The sequence below is a fragment of the Rhinolophus hipposideros genome (genome assembly GCF_964194185.1).
Source record: "Rhinolophus hipposideros genome assembly, chromosome: X".
Taxonomy (NCBI): Eukaryota; Metazoa; Chordata; class Mammalia; order Chiroptera; family Rhinolophidae; genus Rhinolophus; species Rhinolophus hipposideros.
In genome coordinates, this window is record NC_138046.1 from 122,200,518 (window position 1) to 122,225,881 (window position 25,364).

General features: G+C 45.1%; 2 protein-coding genes across 2 annotated transcripts in view; one reads left to right on the forward strand and one right to left on the reverse strand.

The window, feature by feature from the left end:
* Window positions 1-7,773: 7,773 nt before the first annotated feature.
* On the forward strand, window positions 7,774-8,184 carry LOC308495380 (large ribosomal subunit protein eL32-like; the record flags this gene model as incomplete). Its single annotated transcript, XM_081043488.1, has 1 exon — window positions 7,774-8,184. The coding sequence occupies one exon, from the start codon at window positions 7,774-7,776 to the stop codon at window positions 8,182-8,184; it is 411 nt and encodes a 136-aa protein (XP_080899614.1).
* A 484-nt stretch (window positions 8,185-8,668) lies between these two features.
* The window catches only part of WWC3 (WWC family member 3), a gene marked incomplete at its 5' end in the record, with an annotated part of 103,407 nt that continues 86,711 nt past the window's right edge, over window positions 8,669-25,364 (reverse strand). Inside the window, 8 exons of the mRNA XM_081043489.1 lie at window positions 8,669-11,757; window positions 13,098-13,225; window positions 13,688-13,915; window positions 15,707-15,799; window positions 18,479-18,643; window positions 22,261-22,426; window positions 23,597-23,748; window positions 24,138-24,362. Of these exons, the coding sequence (XP_080899615.1) occupies window positions 11,691-11,757; window positions 13,098-13,225; window positions 13,688-13,915; window positions 15,707-15,799; window positions 18,479-18,643; window positions 22,261-22,426; window positions 23,597-23,748; window positions 24,138-24,362 (1,224 nt within the window). The 3' untranslated portion in view covers window positions 8,669-11,690. The remainder of the gene's footprint in view (window positions 11,758-13,097; window positions 13,226-13,687; window positions 13,916-15,706; window positions 15,800-18,478; window positions 18,644-22,260; window positions 22,427-23,596; window positions 23,749-24,137; window positions 24,363-25,364) is intronic.

Here is a 25,364-nt window from a genome sequence, read left to right on the forward strand (position 1 = left end):
ACATGCTGAACGACCCTTCTAATGTATGTAGGTGTGATATATTTCTATCTACACAAATACTTTATACACAGAGGGCCAAAAAACTGTATGCACATTTTAAGAAAGGAAAACTGTATTAAAATTGTAATACCCAATATATACTGATAACAAAAGATGAATACAAGTCACTTGTGACTTCTGCAATGACAAGAGGTGCTCAGAGGGGTTCCCATCAGCGTCCAGACACTTCTGATGACGGAGAACTACTGCTTGAGCAACGGTGACCAAAGTGTCCACTTGTATACATTTTTTTGGCATCCCCGGTATATAACAGAAAACAATTAGGAAGCGAATTCATTAAAATAACCCGGGTATGTCATTGGTTAGGGGGATTAGGACTACTTTACACGCTTCTTCTTTCTAGCTTAGCTGCATTTTCAAACTTTTCCACAATTAGCATGTATTGCTTTTGTAAGAGACAGTTAGCGTTGTTTGTTTTCTTAAAAGCACCATAGTAGACATGATCATAGTAGACATGATCATGAGCACCATAGTAGACAGAATAAACATTTTGACTACTTTTTAATGCAGATTTCATTACTTGAACATTGTCAAATCTTAACTGCAACGCCCCAAGAGAACACTTCCTAGTCATTCCAAAGTGCTCTGCTCATAAAAACCCTGAGGAAAGAAGATGCCAGCCAGGAACTGGTGTTAATGTTTAATCATCTGTAGGTCCAGGCTCAATTTCTCTTCCATTTAAATATGCGTCTTCTTGCTCTGCCCTGTGGAGATAGAATGTTCGCTGCTACCATCCTGCATGGAAAGATTTTTCAAATACTTACGGAATAACCTTTGAGTTTTAATTTCTCCATACTGGCGCCTTCTATTTTCTTCACAAATCTCTACTTTTTATCCCTTTCAATCTTTTACATCTTTTCCCTCTTGATTATCTGTTTCCGGGACATTTGGCAATGTATGGGGACAATTTGGGCTGCCACACCTGGGGGGTTAGGGGGTGCTACTGGCATCTAGTGGGTAGCAGGTTCCAGGCCAGGATATCAACAATGCTGACGTGGAGAAACCCTTGTTTAGAATTACTTATAAAGTATAATTTGATGCCCAAAATGTTCCATTTCCCAGCCATTTTCTAAGAGTTCACCATTGTATGATGTGCCGGAAGTTCTGCTTATTATAAATCCCTTAAATGTAATATTTCTGGCATGTAGGAAGTATAATTGCCTATATATTCATACACTATTTCTGAACCGATGCACAGGAAATGGCCAAGGGTGGTTATCTCTGGGGAGAAGCCAGTGGCTGGGGCACAGATGTGGAAGGGAAGTTTTCATAGGTGTGGAAACACATCACATAGTAAAAACCAGTTTTCAAGCCTCCTTATATTAGTGCCGCAAATGTACAGTGTACAGGACACATGTGTCATTCGATTCTTGCCACAGGCGGCTGACAAAGGTAGGGAAGTATGCTATGCCCCCATTTTGCAGACAGCCCAGTGTTTATCACTCTCTGAAATACAGTGTTACACCAATACCAAAATTGTCTCCAAATAGTCTCAACCAAAAATCAGCGCCTTTTATCACATAGTCATCTTGAAGTATGATATGACCATATTACAGTATTAGTGTCTGTGCTATTTTGCCAAGCCTCTGCAAGCCTCAGTTTTCCCTTCTGTGAAATGGGGAGCGGTAGTAGTAGTCATAATAATAATATCCACCACCTGGGGGCGTCGGGAGGCTAAAGTGAGAGATCTGGAAAGAGTAATACGCAGTGCCTTGCAGAGCCCTCCCTATTGGAGCCCGAGACACCAGGCAAATGTGTACCCCTAAATATGCTTATCAAAATACTCTCCCACATTTTGAGCCAAGTGGATAAAGTTAATAAAGACTCTACAATCAAACCCGCAACTATATATAAAGCCCCACGTGGCCCAATTTATTTGCATGCTATTGTCAACACGTATAAAGCCGCCCTACAGGAAAGTGCAGGGCATATAACCCCTGGCTGGTTGGAAACGACTGCTCCTTTTGCACAATAATGCACAGTCATCACACAAACAACAGCCGGCTTTTATTTTAAAATGTGACATTTATTTTAAAATGTGTTCATTGTGAATTTTTGCATTAATTTTGATAAATAATACATTGTCTTGATTACTGATTTTTTTTAAGTGCCCACGTAAATTTTACACCCAAGGAGAGCACCTTCCTCACCTCCAAATTCCAGCCCTAAGTATCTGGTAAGTTATTCTGTAAATGGTGGGTCTGCTAAAACCTGGAGGTGAGGACCCTCTTTCATCTGTCTTTATGTCCTGAGCTCCTGCACATCTAAACACATTGTCCGAATGAATGAATGAATGAATGAATGAATGAATGCATCCCCCCACACTTAGCTTGGCGTTATACACACGGACAACGCCATACAAGATTTGTGGAATAAGTGAATGACGTAGGCTATAAGAATATGCAGCCTAGCCTTTCCCAGGCATTCTGAGCTGTGGTCATAGACCACAATGGATATCTGAAAGCTGCAAACGTGACCATATTATTCTGACATCTATCCAAAGGAAAGGCCTTGGTTGATGTGACAAACAACAGCTTTGAAAGCCCTCTGCATTTTTGCACTGGAGTTGTTGTCAAGGGCTCAGTCTGGCCATTCTAGGAAGCTGGAGAGGAGATCCTGTGTAGCACAAAGGCAGTGAGAATCCTGCTTCCTCTGAGGGACCATCACACTGTTTTCCTCTCTGACAACAGGCACTGTGTAATTGAGTGTCTCCTCTTTCCCTTTGGGTGCCAGGAAACTCAGATTGTGCTAAGACAATTCAGTAGGCCCGTCTCCTCAAACTGGCGTATGCACAGGAAGTGCTGGTCCAGATTCAACAACCCAGCTCTCCAAGGGTGGGGGTGGGGGAGCCTGATTGGTAGCACTTGCAGAATCCCCTGGTGTAAATCGTCGCATCATAGCTGGCTTCAAACTACTGATCACGGAGCTGGAAGGTGATACAGGGTGTTCACCCTACACAGGCGATAGAAGTGGACGGTTTGATTGCACCTGGCCTTTGAGAAAAGCTCTTATTGTCCAGTTGCTTTGGACTGGGAATATGATTTTTGTCAAATTGCACTGCTCCACATGGTAGCCACTAGCTACAAGTTGCTATTTAGGTTTAAATTCATTTAAAATTAATACAATTTTAAACTCAGTTCGTCAGTCAAGAGCTCGACAGGCGCATAGGGCTGCAGCTACCAATATTTTAGTGCCGATATACAACAATTGCAGCACCACAATTCTATTGGGTGGTGCTATAAAGCATTTCTTTGAAATTCATTCCATTGCAATAAAACAATTTGTGTTTATTACCCAGGGGATTCTGCCTACAATTGCAGGATAGGAAAAGCAATCTGGTCAGAGTGTCTGCTGGTGGGAAGGACGGATTCCAGAAGGCTGTGTGCCTCCAGCCACAGGTTCAGGCAAAATGCTTCCAAACACCACAAAATGTGCAGCCTCTGCCTTTGGACTTCCCCAGGGGCTGGCAGATCTGGTTCCAGAACGAGAGGGAGGCATCTGATCATTTGTTTCGAGCAAAAACTGAGATGCATGACAAAAATGCACTTATTGGAATAAAGGAATGGGCCCTTCAAAGATGAGTGCTTCTGTGGTTGGCTGAATAACGAACACCCCACCCAAGATGGTCACACCCTGATCCCAGAACCCGTAAAGATGTGACCTGACAGGGCCAAGGGGACTTTGCAGCTGTGATTAGGTTAAGGTTCCTGAGGTGGGGAGATGATCCTGGGTTATCTGGGTAGGCCCAATGTCATCACAAAACTCCTTCGAAGAGGAAAGATGGAGGGTCAGAGTCAGAAAAGGAGATGTGACAACCGAAGCGGAAGTCAGAGAGACCGACATTTGAAGATGCTACACTGCCAGCCTTGAAGACGGAGGAAGGGGTCTTTAGCCAACAAACACATGTGGCCTCTGCAAGCTGGAAAAGGCAAGGAAACAGATTCTCCGCTGGAGCCTCCAGAAGGAACACAACACAACCCCGCTGACCTCTCATGAGTCTGTGCTGTTTCAAGCCACTGAGTCTGTGGCCATTTGTTACAACAGTGATAGTTACCTAACAGAGCCCTGGCTCATTGATTCACCTGGCTCATATGGATTGAGCGCCTCGTGTGCACCCACAATACAAGCCACCCAGGCTGCGGCCCCAGCAAACTAACAGGTATACATGAAGTAGAGGGGCCAAATTTATCCAGGGCTGGAGATCACTCCTGCCTCCTGGAGAAAGTGGTAACCCTATCAAAGGACGTTCTATCCTGGGGGTACATAGGAGGACAGAGGGCCAGGGGAGGACAGAGTATGCCCACAGGTAGCCAGGAGGGGGATAGTTTATGCTACAGTAGCTGAAGCAAGTTTGATTTGGCCACAGTAATGTCTTTACAAAATATATGTAAAAAGAGAGAAGAAACATGATGACATCCCTACAGATAATGAAAACATGCCAGCAAGATATGCTCACCAAATAGGCGAAAAGTGCAAGGTGAAGATTTCAGAGTTATAAAAAAGAAAAAGAATATATGAGAGAACATAAATTAGAATTAGAAAGACTCAGAAATGAGGGGTAGGACCCAGAAAGGAATTAAATATACAAGAAAGAAAATAGAGAGAACACAAGAGTGAATAAATGCAAAAAACAATGCTTTAAAATATTAAAAGGTGAAAAGAAAGTATTAAAAAATCAAAAGAAATGAGGAACTGGAAAGGTTTTGAAAGAAAGTGACAAAGAAGAGTGAACATATATTTAACAGGAGAACCCAAGGAAGAAAAATGAAAGCAACAGAAATGGACAGATACTTGAAAGTGTAATTAAAGAAAATTGTCATCAAATAGAAACATGAAACTGTCCATTGAAAGGGCACCCTGAAAACTGAGAAACTGATTTTTTTTTAAATGGCCAATACAAAGATATACGCTGGTAAAGATTTTTGCTTAAAATAAAGAAAATCCTCTCTGAGTATCCAGGGGGAAAAATAAAGACCTACCCACTTATAAGAAAGTGAAAATCAGTTTGTCATAAGACTTTGAGAGCATGACTTTATGCCAGAAGACAATGGAGTACATATTCAAGATACTGGAGGAAGGAAAATGTGAGGCAGGGGTTTTACACCCAGACAATCTGACTCTCCACTATCAAGGCAGCAGGCACATGTTAGCACCATGCCAGCACTCGGAGAATATTGTTCCCAGAGTCCTTCCAGAAGAATCTACTCAGAACAAGCTGCAGACAAACAGAAAGAGGTGAGCGATTGACAAGTGGACTGACAGTGAGCATTATATATAAACATTCACCTGTAGTACTACGACAAAATAATGGTTATATAAGACAACAGAGACGACGCCCTGACAATGGGAATACACGGCAGCTGTCAGAAAACGGGGCGAGACGGGAAAGGATTATGAAAAGGAAACTAAGCTTATTGATGGACTTCTACTTATATTACTTCAGATCAGACCTAGGGGAAGAGGAAGAAGGGGGTTACGTGCTAATTTCAATATTGCTCATAGTAGGAAACCAACAGACATCAAAAACAGAGAAGGAACTAAAAGGAGTATATAAAGATGTTAATATAAGGTAACCATTAGAATAAAATAGAAGCCTTCCTATATACTGCATACACACAGACATATTTGTGCATATTCAAACATGTACACATGCATACACACATGCATACAAAAAGAAAAAAGAACGGCTACACAGTGAAAATTTCATATCCGTAATTTTAAACACATATAAAAATGACAGAAATGAAAAGCCATATAGAGCAATATTAATAAATGTAAATAGCCCATAATATTAATAAATATAAAACGTTACAAGAAAACATTTTTAGACTATCTAACACAGCAAAATACAAGATTGCTCTGTGTTAGAAACAGATAGTTAAAACAAAAAGACTGAAAATAAATGATATACAAAGATTGGCAAGGAAAGTGCAAATAAAATGAAAGCAGCTATCTCATTCTTGATATCTGATAAGGTAGAATTCCCAGCAAGAAGCATTCAGAGAGATGAAGAAGGACATTTCACAGTGGATAAGGCTACAATGCCCAACGAAGAGTTAAGTCATGAATATTTATGCACCTAATAACACAGCAACAGCTTTCTAGGTAAAAACTACCAGCAATGTAAGGAAAAATAGAAACAACATGCATCGTCAATGTGCCCAGGACAGCTCAAGTAGCCAAGACCTGAGTAAAGATACAGAAAACCCAGACATGATCAATAATCAATAAATTAGAGCTGAGGTGTGTATGTATGTATGTGTAGTGGGGTGAACAGTGTCACCCCAAATTCATGTCTACCAGGACCTGAGAATTACGACCTTATGTAGAAATAGTGTCTTCGCAGATGTAATTATTTAAGCATCTTCGAGATATTTACAGGGGCCAGAAATCCAATGACTGGTGTCTTCTTAAGAGACAGGAGAGGGGGATTTAGACACAGACACAGAGAAAGGCGCCAGGAGACGGAGGCAGAGCTCGGAGACTCTGGGAGCTGGAAGGGGCAGGAAGGAGCCTCCCCTAGAGCTTCTAGGGGTAGCACAGCCCTGCAGACACCTTGATTTCTGACTTCTGGCCTCCAGAACTGAGAGAGAAGAAAATCTCTGTTGTTTTAAGCCACCTGATTTGTGATAATGTATTATGGCAACCCCAGGAAACTAATATGTACATACGTATGTAAATATGTAGGTATCAATCAATTTCTGAACCCTAATTATGCCAAATGTGCCAGCTTTTCACAAAACATTTACAAAAACTGACTATATCATAGGCTGCAAAGAAAACCTTAGTAGATTCCAAAGAATAAAAATAATGCAAACAGGATTTTCTGACTATTTTGCAATGGAAGCAGACATTAATAACAAAAATTTGTAAAAACCTTTACATCTGGAAAAAAATATTTAAAGACATGCTAATAAACACCTGTTGGGTCAAAGTGGAACTACAAAGTGAAATTATAGAATTTCTTAGAAATAATAATAATGAACGCTCAGCGTATTAGTTGACAGAGAAAAATGGATAGCACTAAATTGGTTTAGTAATACAAATTTTAAAATAAAAATAAACACACCCTCCTCAAACAACTACAAAAAAGGCAACTAAGTAAGACAAAACAGAAAAAAAAAAGATTAAGAAAAATAAAAGTTATTTCATGAGTTATAAAGCAGAAAAAAAGTAGAACAAAACTAAAAACTGGTTCTCTTTAGAAAAGAAAAAAGTGAAATAATAATAATAACCCAATAACGAACCCAATCAAAGGAAAACAAGGGAGAAAACACAACTACAAAAAGTTGGAAATGACAAGAGGAAAAGACCCATCAAAATGAAGGAAATTACAAAACATTCCTCTGTATTCTTTACAAATAAATTGGAAAACATAGATAAAATAAATCACTTTTAAGAAAAACACAACTTACCAAAACTGACCTCAGGAGACAAGTCTTAGCAGCTCAATTGCCATAGAGGAAATAGAGACAGTGGTTTAAAGGGCTCCCCCCCACCCCCGCCCCGTGAACAAAACCATGAGGCACGCCCAGATGGGTTCATAGCGGAATTCTCCCAAACTTATCCTGAGCCAGGAAAAGGAGCAAAACCTGCCCATTTGTTTTATGGAGTATAACACTCATCCTCACCCTGGCAGAGACTGCACTAAAAAACCCCTACAGTGTATCAATGCAAAAATCACAAATAAGACTTGATCTCCTACTCGGTATCATGGCTGCCCTCAGACACCTCGTGAAGCCCAAGATCACCAAAAAGAGGACCAAGAAGTTTATCCGGCACCAGTCAGACCGATACGTCAAAATGAAGCATAACTGGCGGAAACCCCGAGGCACTGACAACAACAGGGTACGTAAAAGACTCAAGGGCCAGATCGTGAGGCCCAACATGGGTGATGGGAGTAACAAGAAAATAAAGCACATGCTGCCCAGTGGCTTTCAGGAGTTCCTGGTCCACAGCGTCAAGAAGCTTGAAGGGCCGCTGATGCACAGCAAAACTTACTGTGCTGAGATTGCTCACAACGTCTCCTCAGAGAACCGCAAAGCCATTGCGGAAAGAGCCGCCCAGCTGGCCATCAGAGTCACCAATCCCAATGCCAGGCTGCACAGCGAAGAAAACGAATAGACAGCTCGTGTGCAAATTGTGTTTTAATAAAACCATAAAATTCTTCCCCCCAAAAGTCATAACTAAAACACTAGCAAACGAACTCCAAAGCACATTCAGATGTCTGTATCGTGACCAAATGGTATCTACTTTACAAAAGGAAGGGTGGTTCTCTACGGCTGATGAGAATGCACAGTGGTACGCCCCCAGGGGGGAGAGATGGCCATACCTAGCCAAGTGCCTTGGAAATTGTATGGTATGTGAATTCTAGCTCAAGGAAGCTGTCACCAAAAACCCAGATTGGTGGTTGCCAGAGACAGGGGGTAGAGAGGTGGGAGAAATGGGTGAAGGGTTTAAGAAAAAGAAATAGACATCAAAAAATCCCAATAAATGGATCATATTTGGATTCTGTTCGGTTTTAAAAAGAATGACACATGAGACAACTGGAAAGGTGAACCCTGGATAGTTAATAACATTAAGGAGTTATTAAACATTAAGATGTGATAAGGATATTGTGTGTGTTTATTTTTCTCGTTTAGCAATACATACTGAAATATTTATAGCTGAGCTGAGAAGGTGTATGAGATTTGCTTTAAAACACAGAAGGGGAGGTAGCTGGAGGTGTAGACGAGCAAGATCAACTACGACTGATCCGTGTTGAAGAGGGAGGGAGGGCTGCGTGTGTGTTCACCATTTTTATACCTCTATCTTTATGTTGAAACATCGCACACATCTTTAGATATTTAAGTCTTTGGAATTCAATTTTTAAAAAGTCACACATTTCCATTCTGTTCTTAAGGCAGGTTAGTTTAATTTTATAGAAGAAATACTTTCAAACAATACGAATGACACAATTAGAGAGAACAGTGATCAAAACAGAGATGAATAATGATTAGAACTGATTCCCACAACAGATTACTGATTTCAGCGGTGACGATTCAGTGATCAGGTGAAGCGAAGGCCGAATTCCCTTTTCCCCGTCATATTGTTCCTAAAGACGTCCCTGCACTAGGGCTGCTGACGAAACATGGCAGAGTGTCCTTTATCACAAGGCATGGTACGTGGACAAATGTCAACAGAAGATGAAAACACCCCTAAGACGACAGGACTTCACTTTCTGACATGTGGGGTGTTTCCCAGGAGTGGCAGTCTTAAGTAGCCAGAAGCTGCAAAATCAAGTCACGAATGAGAAGCCAGTTAGGTGCCCCGAGTCCTCCACCGAGCGGGCGCAGCCTGTCGCTGGCCGTGTGCCATTTCCGGCAAGGATGGCGAGCAGCACAGAAGCCATCACCTGTCCCTCCGTCATTTATCTGGCTTTTCCTGTCTTGCTGACTGCGGTCACGTTCAGCTGCCAAAGCAGACACAGGTGGGCAGGCGGGGCAAGTGCACAGGAAGGCGGCCACCAGAAGTGCTCCTTGGATACCAAAGCAGGGGCTACCTTCGCTTCCGCTGGGATGTTTTGAAACCCTGGGGTGGGGAGCCACTCCAAACAGAAAGCTGCGTGTGCTGGGCAGTGCGATCTTTTAGAAACCCTCACCTGAGGGCTTTCTGCACAGCTACAGAGGGTTCTCCCCACATTGCTACTCAACAGGGCTTGGCGGACAAGTCGCCTCAACCTACCAGCCCGCCGAGAGCGAGCTTCGCGGGGCAGCTGCTGAAAAGCACCAGCCAGGCCATGTGGCCAGGGGACTGACTCTCCCATGCCCCGGGAGCTGTGCACCTGAGGCAGCAATGATTTGCCCTCCACCCACCCGAGTCCAGTGGCAGACAGTTTAAGTTGGAGGTCAAAGTTTCAACAGCTGGGGGCATAGAGAGGGCCTGCCATTGCCCTCAGCTCCCCAGCAATGCTGTCTGCCGCAGGGCAGTTCTGGCAAGGAGCCACGTTTTGTGTGTCTCTTACCTCTGTTGTGGGTACGTACACACAGAAATTAGGTAGGCAAAAAAAAAAAAAAGCAAGACTAGAGGCAGCAATACAGGGCAAGAGATGACAACTATGAAAAAGCATAGGTTCAGTCTTACCACCACTGACAAATTATATTGCCCGTGACAGGTCGCATGTCAGTGAAATGCTTTTACAAAATTGATTTTTAATAAATGCAAAAAGGAAAGCAGGTTACACAAGGGGGAGGCTGCAAACTAATGAGAAGAAAGAGACGTTGATTAAAGGGGGTCATTTCCAAGGGAGGGGCAGGGAAATCTAGCAAGAGAGAATTCTGTTTCCTTTCATATTTCGTGTGACCACCTCATTTAGTTCTCTAAGGCCTCATCAAGGAGAGTGCATTTTATATATAATAAATATGTATCAGGCAAAATATTTATATCATTTGGCATTTTAAAAGAATAATGGTATATTTTTATTACATAAAAAATTTTTCTTCATGAACTACTTCTATGATTTCTTAAGAAATATGGATAGACTCCAGTATTGGGGGGGGGGTGATTTCAATCAAATAAATCAAATACTCTCCTGTAAGTGACTCACTGGGTAATTGCAGTTACCCACATATGCTTCCCTCCACTAAAAGCGCCTTCAGAGATTATCACGTCTACGGCATAACCGTCATAACTGCTGATCTGTCTCCATCAGCGGATTCACGGACTCACAAAAGTGTGTGCTCCTAGTTCCCTTTCACTTTCCTTCATGACAGAGCAGTAGAAACGGGAGCTCCAGCACCACCTTCCTGGCGGGTCATGGTCAGATGGAGCAGACTGGAAAGGCGGGGCTGCCCGGGGTGTGGTGCAGGGGCAGTGTAGGCAGACAGCCGCTAAGGACGGGCAGGCCACAGCTAGGACGCCAGGGGCTCTGTGGCCTGCTTCAGTCTCGTGGGGAGCACAGAACAATGCGTGCTGCAACAACACAGAAATGAGGGGCTCTCAGCGTGCAGTTCACGTGGGAGACAGAGCTCTGTGATGCTCTCACGCGTGAATGACGACTGAGCCACCTTGGGGGGACCTTAACAGAACACAGAGTGTGAAAGTGGACAATATGCATGATAAAGGCATACATGACAAACTTGGTACAAGTGACTGACGAACTTAGCACATAGTGTTTGCATTTCCGTGTCAAAAACAAAACCGGCCCCAAAGCTCCATTCTACTGCATGACAAATACCGAAGAACAAAATTTCAGTCTTAAAATACATCTTAAAGTCAGTATTTTCCTTCAAGGAAAAAAAAGTACTATAAATAAATTACAATACAGTGAATTTGCCTGAACTCACTTCGTTTCTGTCTTCCAGCCTTTAAGTCAAATAAAACAGCGTAAAAACTGTACATTCTTAACATGATAGTTGATCTTTTATAAAATAACTTGTCTTCAGAGATGTCAATTTCACAACAAGGAAAAACCAAGCCCTGTTGCCGTCACTATTATAAAATATATATGTATAGATATGTGTTTGATTTTTTTTACAAAATGTGTATATTAATAGCTTTGCACAAATATTTTAAAGACAAATTTAGCTAGTCTAAGAACTTCATGAAAATAACACAGGCAGATAAATACTTCATGTGTACAAAGCACTACATCAAACATCGTCGGCGGGCAGAGGAGGTATGTTAATCCTTGGTCTTGTAAAAAATGCTATCTTCTCCCTGGGATTGGAAAGAATTACAGGTTAGAGGCTGATGGAAACGCCACGAAAGCTGGCAGGAGGCTCTCAGCATCAGTGATAATCAAATTTAAATCCCCAACAAGAAATCTGTTTGCATATAGATTATCTAAATTTTAATGGAAGTTACAAAGCCCCATGAGGGCAAAGGTTTGTCCCCGGGGCCTAGAACAGTGCCTGGTATATAGCCGCTGCTCAGTAAATATTTGCTTTATTGATAAATGAAAAAAACTACGCAAATGAACATGTTCTAAATCATAACTGAAGGAAGATATTTGTAGTATTTTATGTTCTTTTATGATGGGGATGTAAAAACTCAGGATATAAAAAAATTAAGGCTGAAAGTCAGGCAGCTATTATTCAGCCATAAAAAGGAATGAGGTTTTGACACGTGCTACAATGTGCATGAACCTCAAAAACATTATGTCAAGCGACAGAAGACTACACACTGTGTGACTCCATTTATCTGAAATGTCCAGAATGGACAGCAGATCAGTGGTTGCCAGGGAGGGGGGGAATGGGGAGTGAGTAATTAAGGGGCAGGGAGTTTCCTTTTGGGGTGATAAAATGTTTCGGAACTAGACGGGGTGGTTGCACAGCATTGTGACTGTACTAAACGCCACTGGATCGTTCACTTTAAAATGCTTCATTTTATGCTCTGTCAATTTTACCTCAATTTTTTAAAAACTCAGACACAAAATAACATAACTGTATAATTCCCTTCATATAAAAAAACAAAAACAGGGACAACTAATCTATGCTATTCAAATTCAAGACAGTGGTTCCTCTGGTGTGGGAAGTCTGAGGATTGTTGATAATGTTTGATTCTTGCCACAGAGTTTGTGACAAATCACTAAACTATGTCACACGTATGATCTGCACCTTTTCCTGTATGTATGTTATGCTTCAAACAAAAGGTAACTAAAAACGCCAAGGTGAGCCATAGATGTATATATATGTCAATTACTGTGTTGTTTATAACAGCAAACATTTGAAAAGAAAGCTATAAAATATTTAGGTAAAAGACATCTATTAGATGAGACATTACAGCCATCAAAGATAATGGATTATATGGCAACACGTAATATTTTAATTTTTAAAAAGCTAAACGCAAAATTGAACCCACATTATGATTACAAGTAGTATGAAAAAAAATAGTGTCTAGAAAAAAAAGATCAGAAGAGAACCAAAATGCTAATAGCAGTGGGGATTTCCCTTTTGTTCTCCACTTCCTGTAGGTTTTTTTCAAGAGTGAAGTTTTTATAATGACAAAGGTCTGACAGTAAAAACAAGCAGGAAACCGAGGCATGTGTTTCTCCCCACCTGAAGGTCTGCACTTGGATGGGCTCTTTGTGGTTCTGCCCGCGCAGCTGGCAGACCCCTTTGGAAGCCTTCTTCAGCATCTTCTCAGCTGCCTGTTCTTGATGGAAGTCAAGTTTGGTCTGTCTTGTCTGGAACAGCAACATTGGATGAACAAGACATTGTTACTTCTGGTTTTCAAGGAAGAATCAATGAAGCCATGCTCAGCTCTGAGGATTCAGGGGGGAGAAAGGCCTACCCACCCACTGTGCCCAGGGAATCTTTGTAGGAGCCATTCAGGGCCACTGGGGTCATGCCTCGCGGACAGCAGACCCAGAAAACCCCACCACGAAGCATGAGTGGGGGTGCCGGCAGAGGGCCCAGGGATCCCACCCTCCAGCCCCTGTGCAGCTCCTGCAAAGCCTGGAGCTGTGTGTTGGTGCCACCCAAACACCAGCCGCCCAGTGGCTCACGGAAGGAGAAACCTGGCTCCTTACAGCAATGAGTGCTTGGATGGTTTAAACTATAGTTTTATCATCTGAGACACTTACTTCAGAACCCAGGTGGCACTGGAGCAAAGGGCAGTGACTGCGACCAGCCCCTGAGCCTCCTACCTGCCTCTCTGCTTCCTTCAGCAGACTCCGGAATCTCTCGTCCCTCAGCACCCAGTGTGGGAGGTCGGTCTGGCCTCGGAGCTGGGCATCCTCTAATCGCTGCCTCAGCTCGCGAAGGGTGCCGATCTCCTCGTTCAGCTGCCTCTGCCGCGTTCTCGACGCCTGGAGGTCCAGCTCCAGGTCCAGGGAGGTGCGGGCCATGAGCTCGGCCAGGGATGACCTACAGGACTGCAGGACACAACAGCCATGAGCACACACACGCTCACCAGGCACGCGGGCACCACGCGGCCAGCAAGCCCAGGCCTTCTAGAAGCTTCTTCCACAATTAAAGAAGACAGGTGAAGCACAGTTATTAGAGAGGCATTTCTCTACACGTGGCCCGATGTTAAAAAACCAAACAAACATAGATTTGGGCGAAGTTAATTTAAATCTCCAGTTCAATATCAAATTATGGCAACAAACGGTTTTCTTTAATAATGACCTATGTATTTGTAAAAGTGTGAAAAGACAGACCCTCTCATATGGGGTTGGTGGGATCAAAAATGGGCATAATCCTTCTGAAGTGCTATTTGACAATATATATCAAAAGCCAAAAAAATGTGCATTTTCTTTGGTTCTGAAATTTCATTTTGACTTGCATTTGAAAGGAACAACCGATGATGTGCAAAAGTGATTGAATTAAGGTTCATGACAGAAAATATTCCAAATATATAACAAGAGGAAACTGATTCAATAAATTACAAGGCCAGTGAAAAATGCAGCCATTGTAAGAAGTTCACAAACTACAGTGACATGGAAAAATCTTAATAATCTACTATGTAAGGGGGAAAAGCACGTCATAAACCACATGAGTGCTTTTTGTTTAAAAAAACCATCATACATCCATGCATGCATGCACACACACGTAAGCCGTGAGACTTTCCTCCCCATATACGCCTCAAGTAAGCAAACGTGTTTAAGAAAAATCCTAAGATGAGAATTTTGTTCGTGGAGTAGAGAGCAGTACTTCCTGTCCAATGGAAAACAACCCTAGGAATGGCAGTTACGGCAACAAAATCAAAGCCATGAGCATATCAGCATTGTTCAGTGGACTGAATAACCGTACGCATTTTACACGCACCAACACCACTTTGCACATACACAGAATTTTAACGCAAATATATGACATGACTTAATAAACACAAATTCATTTAAAAACACTGCTAAATTCATAGCAGAGCTCGGTGGCTCTCAACCAGGGGTGACTTGGCCCCCCAGGGGACACTTGGCAATGTACGGAGACATTTCTGGTTGTCACAACTGGGGAAAGGGCATGCCACTGACATCTAGTGGGTGGAGCCCAGGGGTGCAGCTCGACGCCCTCCGGTGTACAGGGTGGCCCCACAGCGAAGAATGATCCAGTCCAAAATGTCACCAGTGCTGTGTTGCTGCTGCGAAAGACTTTTGTAGCTGAATTATGTATTAATTATTTCTTATCATTCTCAGTCAGAGTCTACTCTAAATACAATTGCCACGTGGAAATCAGGGATTTTTTTTTTATTTCATTAAAAGAATCATTGCCCGGAAAAGACAGGGGAGTAGTAGCTTACAAACTGAAAGCAGCAAAACTTTGTAAAGCGGCGTGATGTGGAGAAAACACTTGGTGGGTAAAGGAGATGAAAACCGCAGAAAACTCCTATGTAGAAGAATGCTTGCTCTATGTTGAAAAACTCAAATTTGCTAAACTATGCATACTTCCCTATCAAAAAAGAATCTCTTATATAGAACGGGTGGTTGTTTATTCATTTATTACATTTAAAAGTGTGAAGATCATGAATTATCTTAAATCATGATACTGCCTTAGGAAATTAAGAAATATTGGTAATATTTTGCCAATATTTATATATGTTTTAAAAAATTATATCTAAGTAAACAAGGACATACGTATATTACCTTTGAATTAATATTACCTGAAAGATTACCATTTTTAAGGTTTGTAAAAATAACACCCAGGGTAAGTACAGATTCCGTAGTACACACCTGCTTATATCGAAGGGTACGTCTTTCCAAAGTATTTCGGACAAAGGGGGACTTCCGGGGCAGCGTTGAGCTGTCACTGTCACTACGATAAAGCTGCATGAAAAAGAATGAGGTTCAGAAACACTTTCTCAGAAATTCGATATTCCTTCTCTCTGTGTATTCTCAATGGAATCATTTCGTTTCTCCTCACAGATACACAAATGTACTTATGACTTTTAGTGCTTTTATCAAGACTTCTGGTTTCAGTAAACACAAAACCTACACAAAAGTTTTAAGTAAAATGAAAGACAAAAACAAACCAAATAAGCAAACCAACCCCCCACCCCAGCCCTCCTTCATGTCCATCAACCGAACCATAGGAACTTTCCAGGCTAATTGAGTCAACAAAATTTCTGTCCCATCAATGTGACTTGATATGATGTGTGACGTTCATGAAAGCCAACACTGTCCTCAGCGCTTTTCACTTTTCATCGTTCTCATGTGCTGCATTTCTGGCTTTGGCAGGAGCTGGGAAAAAAAATGGCTTTCCAAAAACGAGGCTCGTTCCTGGTAGTGGGACAAGCCAACATCACTAACGCCCGCTCTGCCCGTCAAGGGAAAAGGTCTGCTTTTAAAAAGAAAAATAAATAACGCCTTCTTTATGGGAGCCAAGACATTAGGTATTTCATTTGGTGGCGGGTGCTCGCTTCAGAACCAACATGTATCTGTGTGAAAGCCAAAGTCCTTGCCTTCCTGGACTTATTTTCCACGCCAATTAACCCCAAATACTGAGGCAGGGCCATGGCACCACAGCTCACATGCCGCCCGATCATTACAAACATACGAAAACAAAGAGGCCTCTGAAAGCATGGCCAGCTAATGCATGCTTTTAGGCTGGGCGCAGAACACAGCACAGGAATTGGAAGTCTTTCTCTGGGGAAGTAAAGGATTTCCTCCTCTACCACCCAACCCTGCTCATAAGCAGGCTTGACTCCGCTCCCTGCGTTCAGCAAGAGTCTAGAATAACGACGGGACGTGAGGATGGCCTTCAATCTAGTACTTCCAGCAGCTCGGTTACGCATCAGTCCCACAGGGTAAAGCCTGATGGGACAGGAGTGCCCGGCTGGACCCAGTGCTACCCAGGGCAGCCGTGACCCAGACACCTCACTTCTGTGGAAAGAGCAGCAGGTCTCGCAGACACGGCAGATGGGGAGCCGGGGCCACCTAGGGCCCGAGCCCTGCCGGTCACTCTGTGCAGGACAGGATTGACCTTGGGTCCTTGCCCAGCTCCTGTGAGGTGACCTGTAGGGCCTAGGTGAACCGCCTAGGTGTCTCTGTTTACCTGGGGACCTTGAGCCAGGTTATGGAGTCTCTGCTGACAATGTGATTTATGGTGGGGGCCTCTGGCTATCAGCTTGCCCTGTGGGGGGGGGGGAGTGGGCTGGACATTCAGACCAGCCGTCAGACAATCGACAATCCTACATGAGCACCCCCACAGCCGCCCTGGACACCAAGGCTCAGGGGAGCTGCCCCGGAGTGCAGTACTCCCCACGTGCTCCCACCCATCTACTAGGAGACTCACGAGCTGTGTGCACAGCCCGACTGGAGAGGCCAACTGGAAGCTCGCGCTGTGCACACAGCTCGTAAGTCTCCTCCGCCTCCTGCTGACTGCAGTCTGTGTCCTGCCACTCTAATAAACCACAATCGCAAGTATAATGGCTTCTCTGAATTCTGGGAGGCCTAGCAAATTACTGAACCGGCGTGTAGGCCTGGGATCCCCTGAGATACACGCCCAATGTTTCCTGATGGGTCTGAGGGTCTTCTCTCTTATACGATCTGACCTTGGCTTTGCCCTAATGGAGCCAGCTCCTTCGCAGCCCCTTCAAAGGAATGGGCTTTCTTCAAGCCCAATGCAGAGGAGCAGGAAGGGTCAAAGTTCTCCGTAATGCAATGGCCCCTCCAGGCCACTGTGTCAAGACAATTTATCCTTAAAAATCCCTTTTCTCTCCTAGTCCATGCTGTCACTGTCACACCGGCACTGTCTGCCAACCTCCAACACGCTGTCCTGTCTTCAAGGTCCACAGCAGGCTGCGTTTCCCGCTCCACCTATCTCAGGGTTCTCAGCCCTGTGTGCACATGAGAACCACCTGGGAGCACCCCAACACTCTGATGTCCCGGCCCCACTGTGACCAATGAAGACCCTTGGTGGTAGTCGTGTGTGTGTGTGTGTGTGTGTGTGTGTGTGTGTGTGTGTGTGTGTGAGGGGGTCCTACACACCAGCATTTTGGGAACTCCCACAACGTGACAGGATTGCAAGCTGCAGCCAAGATGGAGAACCACCCAGCATCTCCTGCCATCACCCGTGGGGTGTGAATTTACATGTTGGGGAGTCAGAACCCTCTGGCTGCTGCCCTCCCTGAGACCCTCCGGCACAGCTGCACTTCAGGACTCAGCAACCCGACTTGCAGATCTCAACCCCACTCAGCATAGTCCCAATTCGACTTGTTATTCCTGAGGCTGGTGTAGGAATGAGTCACTCTGCTTCCTGACCACGAGTCGGTGCGCAGATAACCCTGGAAAGCTGGGTGGGAAATGTATTAGAATCCGGAAGAAATCCAGTTAGGGGAGATGAAACCAACATCGATTTCATATCCACAGAAGCATGCTGTTTATTTATTGGTACTATTTGTGAGAACATATATGTCTTTCAGCAGAAATAGTTTAACAAATCAAACACAATGAATGGGGGGAAAAGAAAACTTCTACACAGTTGGCAAAGGAATGGCCACTTACTCTGCAAACGTACTGGCTTCGAGCCCCAGGCGAGAAAGTCTGTGAACGGACGATGGTGCTGCTTCGGGCGAAAGGCGCCCCGCGGGCCCTGCGGCCTGGCCGCTCCTTCGGAAAACTCGCCACTTCTTCTGGAAAGAGGTCTTCTGTGTTAGTTTCCTTATCAACCTAGATAGGAATTCACTGGTTAGCCTGACTTTTTCTGGAACACGAGCAATAAACTTTACATGAACAATCATCTCCTTGCCATCTCCACTTGGAGTTCTAACTGCCATTCACACTTAACACATCCCAAACTGAATTTCGGATATTCGCCCCCAACACCTCCTCCTCTGACAAGGATCTCTGCTTTCCATTTTTCATGCAAAAAAATAAGTCTTCGGGTCATCTGGGACTCTGTTCTCTTTCACACACCCTGTATCTGGTCCGGGATCAAACCCTGTTGGCTCTATATTCAAGATTATGCATGTTTCGACCACTTGTGACCAGCCCTCCACTGGGGTCTCCGTCATCTTGTGCCCAGTTAGTACAGCAGGATTGTAACCCGTCTCCCCCTACCCACTTCAATCTCCTCTCAACACAGCAACCAGGATCCTGGTAAAACGGAAGCGAGGCCCAGCAATTGCTCTCATCAGTGTACACCCAAACGACCGGAAGATAGGTGTTCACGAATGAGAGGAAAACATGTCGAGGCTGGTCCAACTTAATCAATAACCAAGAGGACACAGTGAATTCCTCACCGAGGCCTCTGTGGGGCTGGTCACGTACACTCTCTGACAAAGAGAACTGATTACAGAAGGCAGTGTCTGCTCTTTCTACATCTTGATAACGATTTCAAAATAATTGCTTCCAGACCTTTTCCTGAGACTCTCTGACTCCAGGTGCTTGACGACTCAACCTTATCTGTACATTCTCTCCACCTGATGTAAAACTGCTTCTTTGAATGTACGGAACGCAGCAAAACTGCTGACGCACAGCTGCATTTTCCTGTGCCCTCCTGCCTACATACGCACCGCCCACCCCCACCCTCCTAAGTCAGACGCTGCTTCAAGGCTTCTTGGTGCTCTGTTTTCGGGCGCATTCTCAGTTGAGCCCACGTAGAAAACTCTTTTCTTAAACGGACAAAGGTTCAAGTCTTCCGTTTGTTAACAGAACAAACATTTGCACACGAATGTTCACAGCAGCATTATTCAAATAATCAAAAGGTGAAAACAGTGCACATGTCCGCAGACAAACGAGTGGATAAATGAAATGTGGGGTACCCATGCAGGGGAATACTCCTTAACTGTGAATCGGAGAGACGTCCTGAGAAACGCCACAACATGAATTAGGCCAAGTGAAAGACGCCCGGCACAACAGGTCACACACTGTATGATTCCACTGACACGAAACATCCAGAATTGACATATTCATAGAAACAGAAAGAAGGCTGGCGGTTGCCAAAGGCTGGGGGGTTGGGGAATGGAGAGTGGCTGCTGATGGGCACAGGGTTTTACGTTGGGGTGATAGTAGTGTGTTGGAACCAGACAGACGGCATGGTGGCACAACACTGAACGTATACACAATGCCACTGAACTGTTCACTTTGCAATGGCTCATTTCACCTTATGTGAACTTCACGCCCCAAAATTATTTTAGGGAAACATCAACAAAAAATCCTTAAGTCAGATCCTGTCACCCCTGGACTCAAAATCATCCACCAGTTTCCCAACTGTGTCAGAGAAAAAGCGCGAGTCCTGAGTGGGCCCCTTCACTCTCTCTGTGCTCAGCTCCGATCACGCCTCACCCGCCCCCCACTTCCCCAGGCCTGCTCCTGCAGGTCCCTCTCCCTGAATGCACTTCCCCTGCCCTGGGCAAGGCTCCCGGGCCTTCTTCCTTAAGACCTCTGCTCAAAAACCGCCTTCTTGATGAGGCTTCCTTGTTTTTTATTGTAAGACACATAAAATGTATCATCTTCACCATTTTTCAGTGTCCAGTTCAGTAGTGTTAAAAATATTCACATTGTGCTGAAACAGATGTCTAGAACTTTCTCATCTTCCCAAATTGAAACTGTCCCCACTGAACGCTAACCCTCCACCCCGTCCCCAGCCCGTGGCACCCACCGTTCTGCTTCTTGTCCCAATGAGTTTAACTACTCCAGCACTTCATATAGGGGGACTCATACTGTACTCGCCTTTTTGCGGCTGGCTGATTTCACTTAGCACAATGTCTTCAAGATTCATCCATTTGTAGTATGTGACATGATTTCCTTCCTTTCTAAGGCTAATGTTGTATTGTACACATACACCACATTTTCTTTGTCCATTCCATTCATTGATGAACATTTGAATTGCTTCTACCTCTTGGCTACTGTGAACATAAGTGTGCAAATATCTCTTCGAGACCTGCTTTCGATTCTTTTGGATAAATACCCAATAATGGAATAACTGGATCATATGGCAGTTCTATTTTTAATTTTTTGAGGAAGCACCATGCCGTTTTCCATAGAGGCAGCACCATTTTACAATCCTAATCTTTCTAAAATATAAATGCAACTTTATATTTCTAAATGCAAATCCCTTCTAAAATGGTAAGTGTTTCTCAAGATGCAAAGCCCACTTCCCTACCATCTCATGCTCCAGTGGCACCTCTGACAGTCTTAAACACTGCTGTATTTTACTGGTTTACCTGTCTGTTGCCTGCCTGTCCCCTAAGGGCAGGACTTCCCATTTGTTTTCTTCGTTGTTGCCTCTGCAACGCCTAGCACATACACACAGAAAGAGAGAATGCAAACGTGGTGAAGAACCAACCGTCGAGGAGTCTAGGTGAGGGCTACATGGTATTCATTGTGTTATTCTAGCAACTTTTCTGTAGGTTTGAAGGATTTCAAAATGAAGACTTGGGGGAGTGAGACACACTAAACGAGGCCTCCCACGACCACTCCTCGTGCTCTGGGCCAGTGCTTTCAAGGGTCTTAGAAAGTCAAGCAGCAGCAATGACTGGCAGCCTTGCCCCGGCCATCTCCTCCTGAGGTGCCGCATGCGTGGTAGGCAGCCTGGGAAGCTGCCAGGGGCCGGATTCCACTGCTCTCAGCACTTATGTTCGGGGTGAGGTCAGGGGCCATGGTGATAAAACATTCTGATGAGCTGAACAGTTTGGGAACAAAGTTCCAACAGAGCACTGACACACTGTCTTCCAACTGCACTGGATTCTTTAGACGTTTGTCACTGCAGACCTGAAAGCTCCCCTCCCTGAGATACGCTGACGGACATAACTAGGTCAGGTGAACAGAAGGGGCAAAAGGACACCTCGCTGTTCTGGAAGTCACAAAGGGAGGAAAGGAACTACAAGCGTCTAACCTGAAGATGGGACTGCATCCTCACCAGATGGCATGTGAAAGGAATAAAAATCGACCCTTTTAGTTGTAGTTGTTCTTTCTTTTTAATTTAAAATTGGCAACCATTTCTAGGGTCCCTGCTGTGCCCCTGTGAAGTCCTTTCTAGGTCTTCAGCCAGTCACTGCTTTCTCCGGTTCTCAGGAAAACACCGCCTTCCCTGTCGCCCCCTACTCCCACAGCACCGTGTTTCCTACCACACCTTCCCACAGCCACTGCCACCGGGGTGTGTGTGGGTACGCCACGTCGTTCTCCTCCTGCGTACGAGCCTATCAGCGGCAGTTTCCTTCACCCCATCTCCTGCGCTTGTTTCCTCCTGTTTCACCTGAAGGATGTATGCCCCACATGCTCTCCGCCTGCTGTGCAGCAACGCGTCAGGGGGCTCCCCAAATCCCTGGACCTTTTCTACTTACCTTCGCAGGCGGGGGCCGAACTTTCTCAGGGCTGTAAGGATCTGCCTGGCCAGCAAACGGGTGTCCATGGATGGAGTCAACACCGACACAACAGGGCTCTGGATGCGGGGGGCTGGTCTGGGCACAGCTGCTACAGCCACTGTCCACCGAGTCAGCCTGCCAACTCCTAGAGGCAGACATTGCAAAGGCCCACAAAATGCTCACCCAAAGGGACGAGTTCACTGCTGCATTCAGAGCACAGTAGCAGAGAAGCCCACTATTTGCTTCCAATGATTCGTTTAAAGACAGTTGCTCTCCTCATACAATACAAATGCGCTTATGTCTTCTAGGGAAGGCAATGCTACAAGGCCTTTCAGTAAGAGTCTCTGGCTTCATCAGCCTGTTGTACCCGCTGAAGATGCCAGAATCCTGAACTGCCTCCCTGAACCCCTCCCAGCCTTGTGCCAGGCCCCCGGTACAATGCCTTCCCCCTCGGCCACGTACTTCCGCACCCTAAAAGAAATTCCTTTCCCAAATGAATTTAGGGAGGGCTACAGGAAGAAGCAGGGAGCTCTGGAAATACGAAGCTCTTTACGGAAAAACGTAAAGCAATTTGAACATGCCTCCGGAAAGGGTGAGATGGAAACCAGCTCATTCAAGGTGCTGGCCATCTGAATTATTTCTCTCGGACACGCGGGGCTGTAACCAGTTAAGGGTTTCCCAACAGGCTGCTTCAGGTCAAACGGAAAGGCACATCACATGGTCCCATTTAGATGAAATTCGCCCAGACTAGGCGAATCCGTAGAGACAGCGATGAGATTAGTGGTCGCCAGGGGCTGAGGGCAGGAGGAATGGGGGTGACTGCTAATGGAGATGGGATTTCTTTCTGGCATGACGAAAACTGATTGTGGTGATGGTGGCACAACTCTGTGACTATACTAAAAACCCCCAAATTGTCCACTTTAAATGGGTGAATTATATAGCAGGTAGATTATATGTCGATAAAGCTGTTAAAAAAAAAAACCTTAAAGGGACCTTATCGTATTCGATCTGGGCAGAGGGGAGCCATTCAGGAGTCCCCCTCTTTAAGAGAAATTCCGGAACAGAAGAAGGTGAAAAGCCTGCTCGGACAGCAGGGGACAGAGGTCAGAATGGTGCCCTCATCCAGATCGGCGTTCAATTCCCTGGGAAGATCCTGACTTCTCTGAAGAGTCGCCCAGCACATTCTAAGAGGTGTGAGTGAGGAAAGCAACTTGCACCCAAAGATGCAGCTCCTGCCAGAGAGCCAGGGCTGACTAAGTGGCTGCCTCCCCCCAATGAGACTGGTGCCATCTCCTGGCCGTTCCCGGAGCCTTACCGCTCAGACACAGCCTCGGCCTGCTCTTCCTTCCGCTCCATCTCCAGGATCTCCTCCTCTGTGTACTCCAGCTTCACCCGCTCCTCGGCCAGCTCTCTCTCGACTGCCTGCAGCTGGGCTGTGGTTCTAGCCAGCAGCACCGTCACAGAGTCCTGTGAGAGGAGAGGGACATTTCTGAAAACCAGCTCCGACTGACAGCTTTGGGAGGCAAAGCAGGGCGCTCCCTTCCTCCAGGCTGGTGGCAGTTCTCAGCGGCTCTTCAGTGGGAAGAGATGTAGCCCATTGTCAGCAGCGAGACAAGAACTCGGCCTTTCCATGTATCTCTGAGGGCTCAAATTTAAAAACAACCAGGGTGCCATTCGCGATCACAAACACTCCCATGAATGGCCACGCACGTTCCGTGGTAACTAGTTCCCTTGAAACTGCTCCTTCACCACCATGTTCTAAGACTAAGCCTACACAGATGCTTCCTAGACATGACCTCGCCCAGTAAAAACCAGGAAAGCAGGAGCGAGCTGCCCCGCAGGCCAGGCATACGCACCGTCTTCCAGGCAGTGGTGGTGGTGGTGGCGGCGGCGGCGGCGGCAGCGGCGGCGGCGGCGGCGGCGGCGGCAGTGTGCGCGGGGTCCCGGGTGACGCTTTCCCCGGCCCGCTCCCTCTCCCTCGCCCTGGGTGGCTCCGGGCTGGTGAACACCTGGACCGAGTACCAGCGCAGCTGCATTTCACTTGGACCATCACAGTCAGCCAAGTTAATTTGAGCTATGCCCTGTTAAAAAAAAAAAGAAAGAAAGAAAGCACAGGCACTGAGTGAGGTTACCCTAACAAACACAGGAGTGTAAAACATCAAGGTCACCCTTCAATCTTCACCAGAAAGGACATAAAATGTTTCACTGCTATTCGAAAGATTGCAGTAAAATGAACATGGTCACAGGGGATCCTAATGGGGGCAACTCTTCCGCTGTTTGTTCAGCCCAATCAGAAAGTGCTAGAAGGGGAACAGCGACAGAGAACGGACAACCTGGATTGGCAAGTCGGGCTCAGGGTCTGCCACTTGATGAGCTGCTGATGATCCCAGGAATTTTTGAAATTAGAGTGGCCTAGCTGAACTCTGAAATCTCAGATCTGCTGCTGAGGGGGCGGGAAAGGGGGCAAAATTCCAACCCTGGAAAGAAACCAGCCTGGCTTCCAAGTGCTGGCCAGCCAGTGGATGGCTCCGGTTCTACAGACAAACTGCTGACTCACCTGCTTCCAGGGTTGCCAGATAAAATATAGGGCATCCTGGTAAATCTGGATTTGAAATAAACAATGGGCTTTTAAAAAGTATAAGTATGTCCCAAATATTGCACGGGACATACTCATACTACAAAGTATCCATAGTTTATTTGAAATTCAAATTTAATGACCATCCAGTATTTTTATTTGCCAAATTTGTCAACCTTACTTAGTTCCGTCCACTGAAAATGGAGAAAATTTAGAAGCTGTAGCATAGGAGTTTTGCAAGTATTACTTGATATATTTAAGGGACAAAACATGTAGCAAGACAACTGGTTTTATTATCCCTTTCTGTACTCTAGGTTACAGAGACCTAAACTTAATGCAACAATTTCTAAGCAACACACCACAGGAAAATGGAGGGGAAGGGGAGAGGGAGGGAGGGAGGGAGGGAGGGAGGGAGAGAGAGAGAGAGTGAGAGAGAAGGAGGGAGAGAGACAGAGACAAAAAAAGCAGAGTGAAAAGCAGAAAGACAAACAAAAGAAGACAGAAAGAA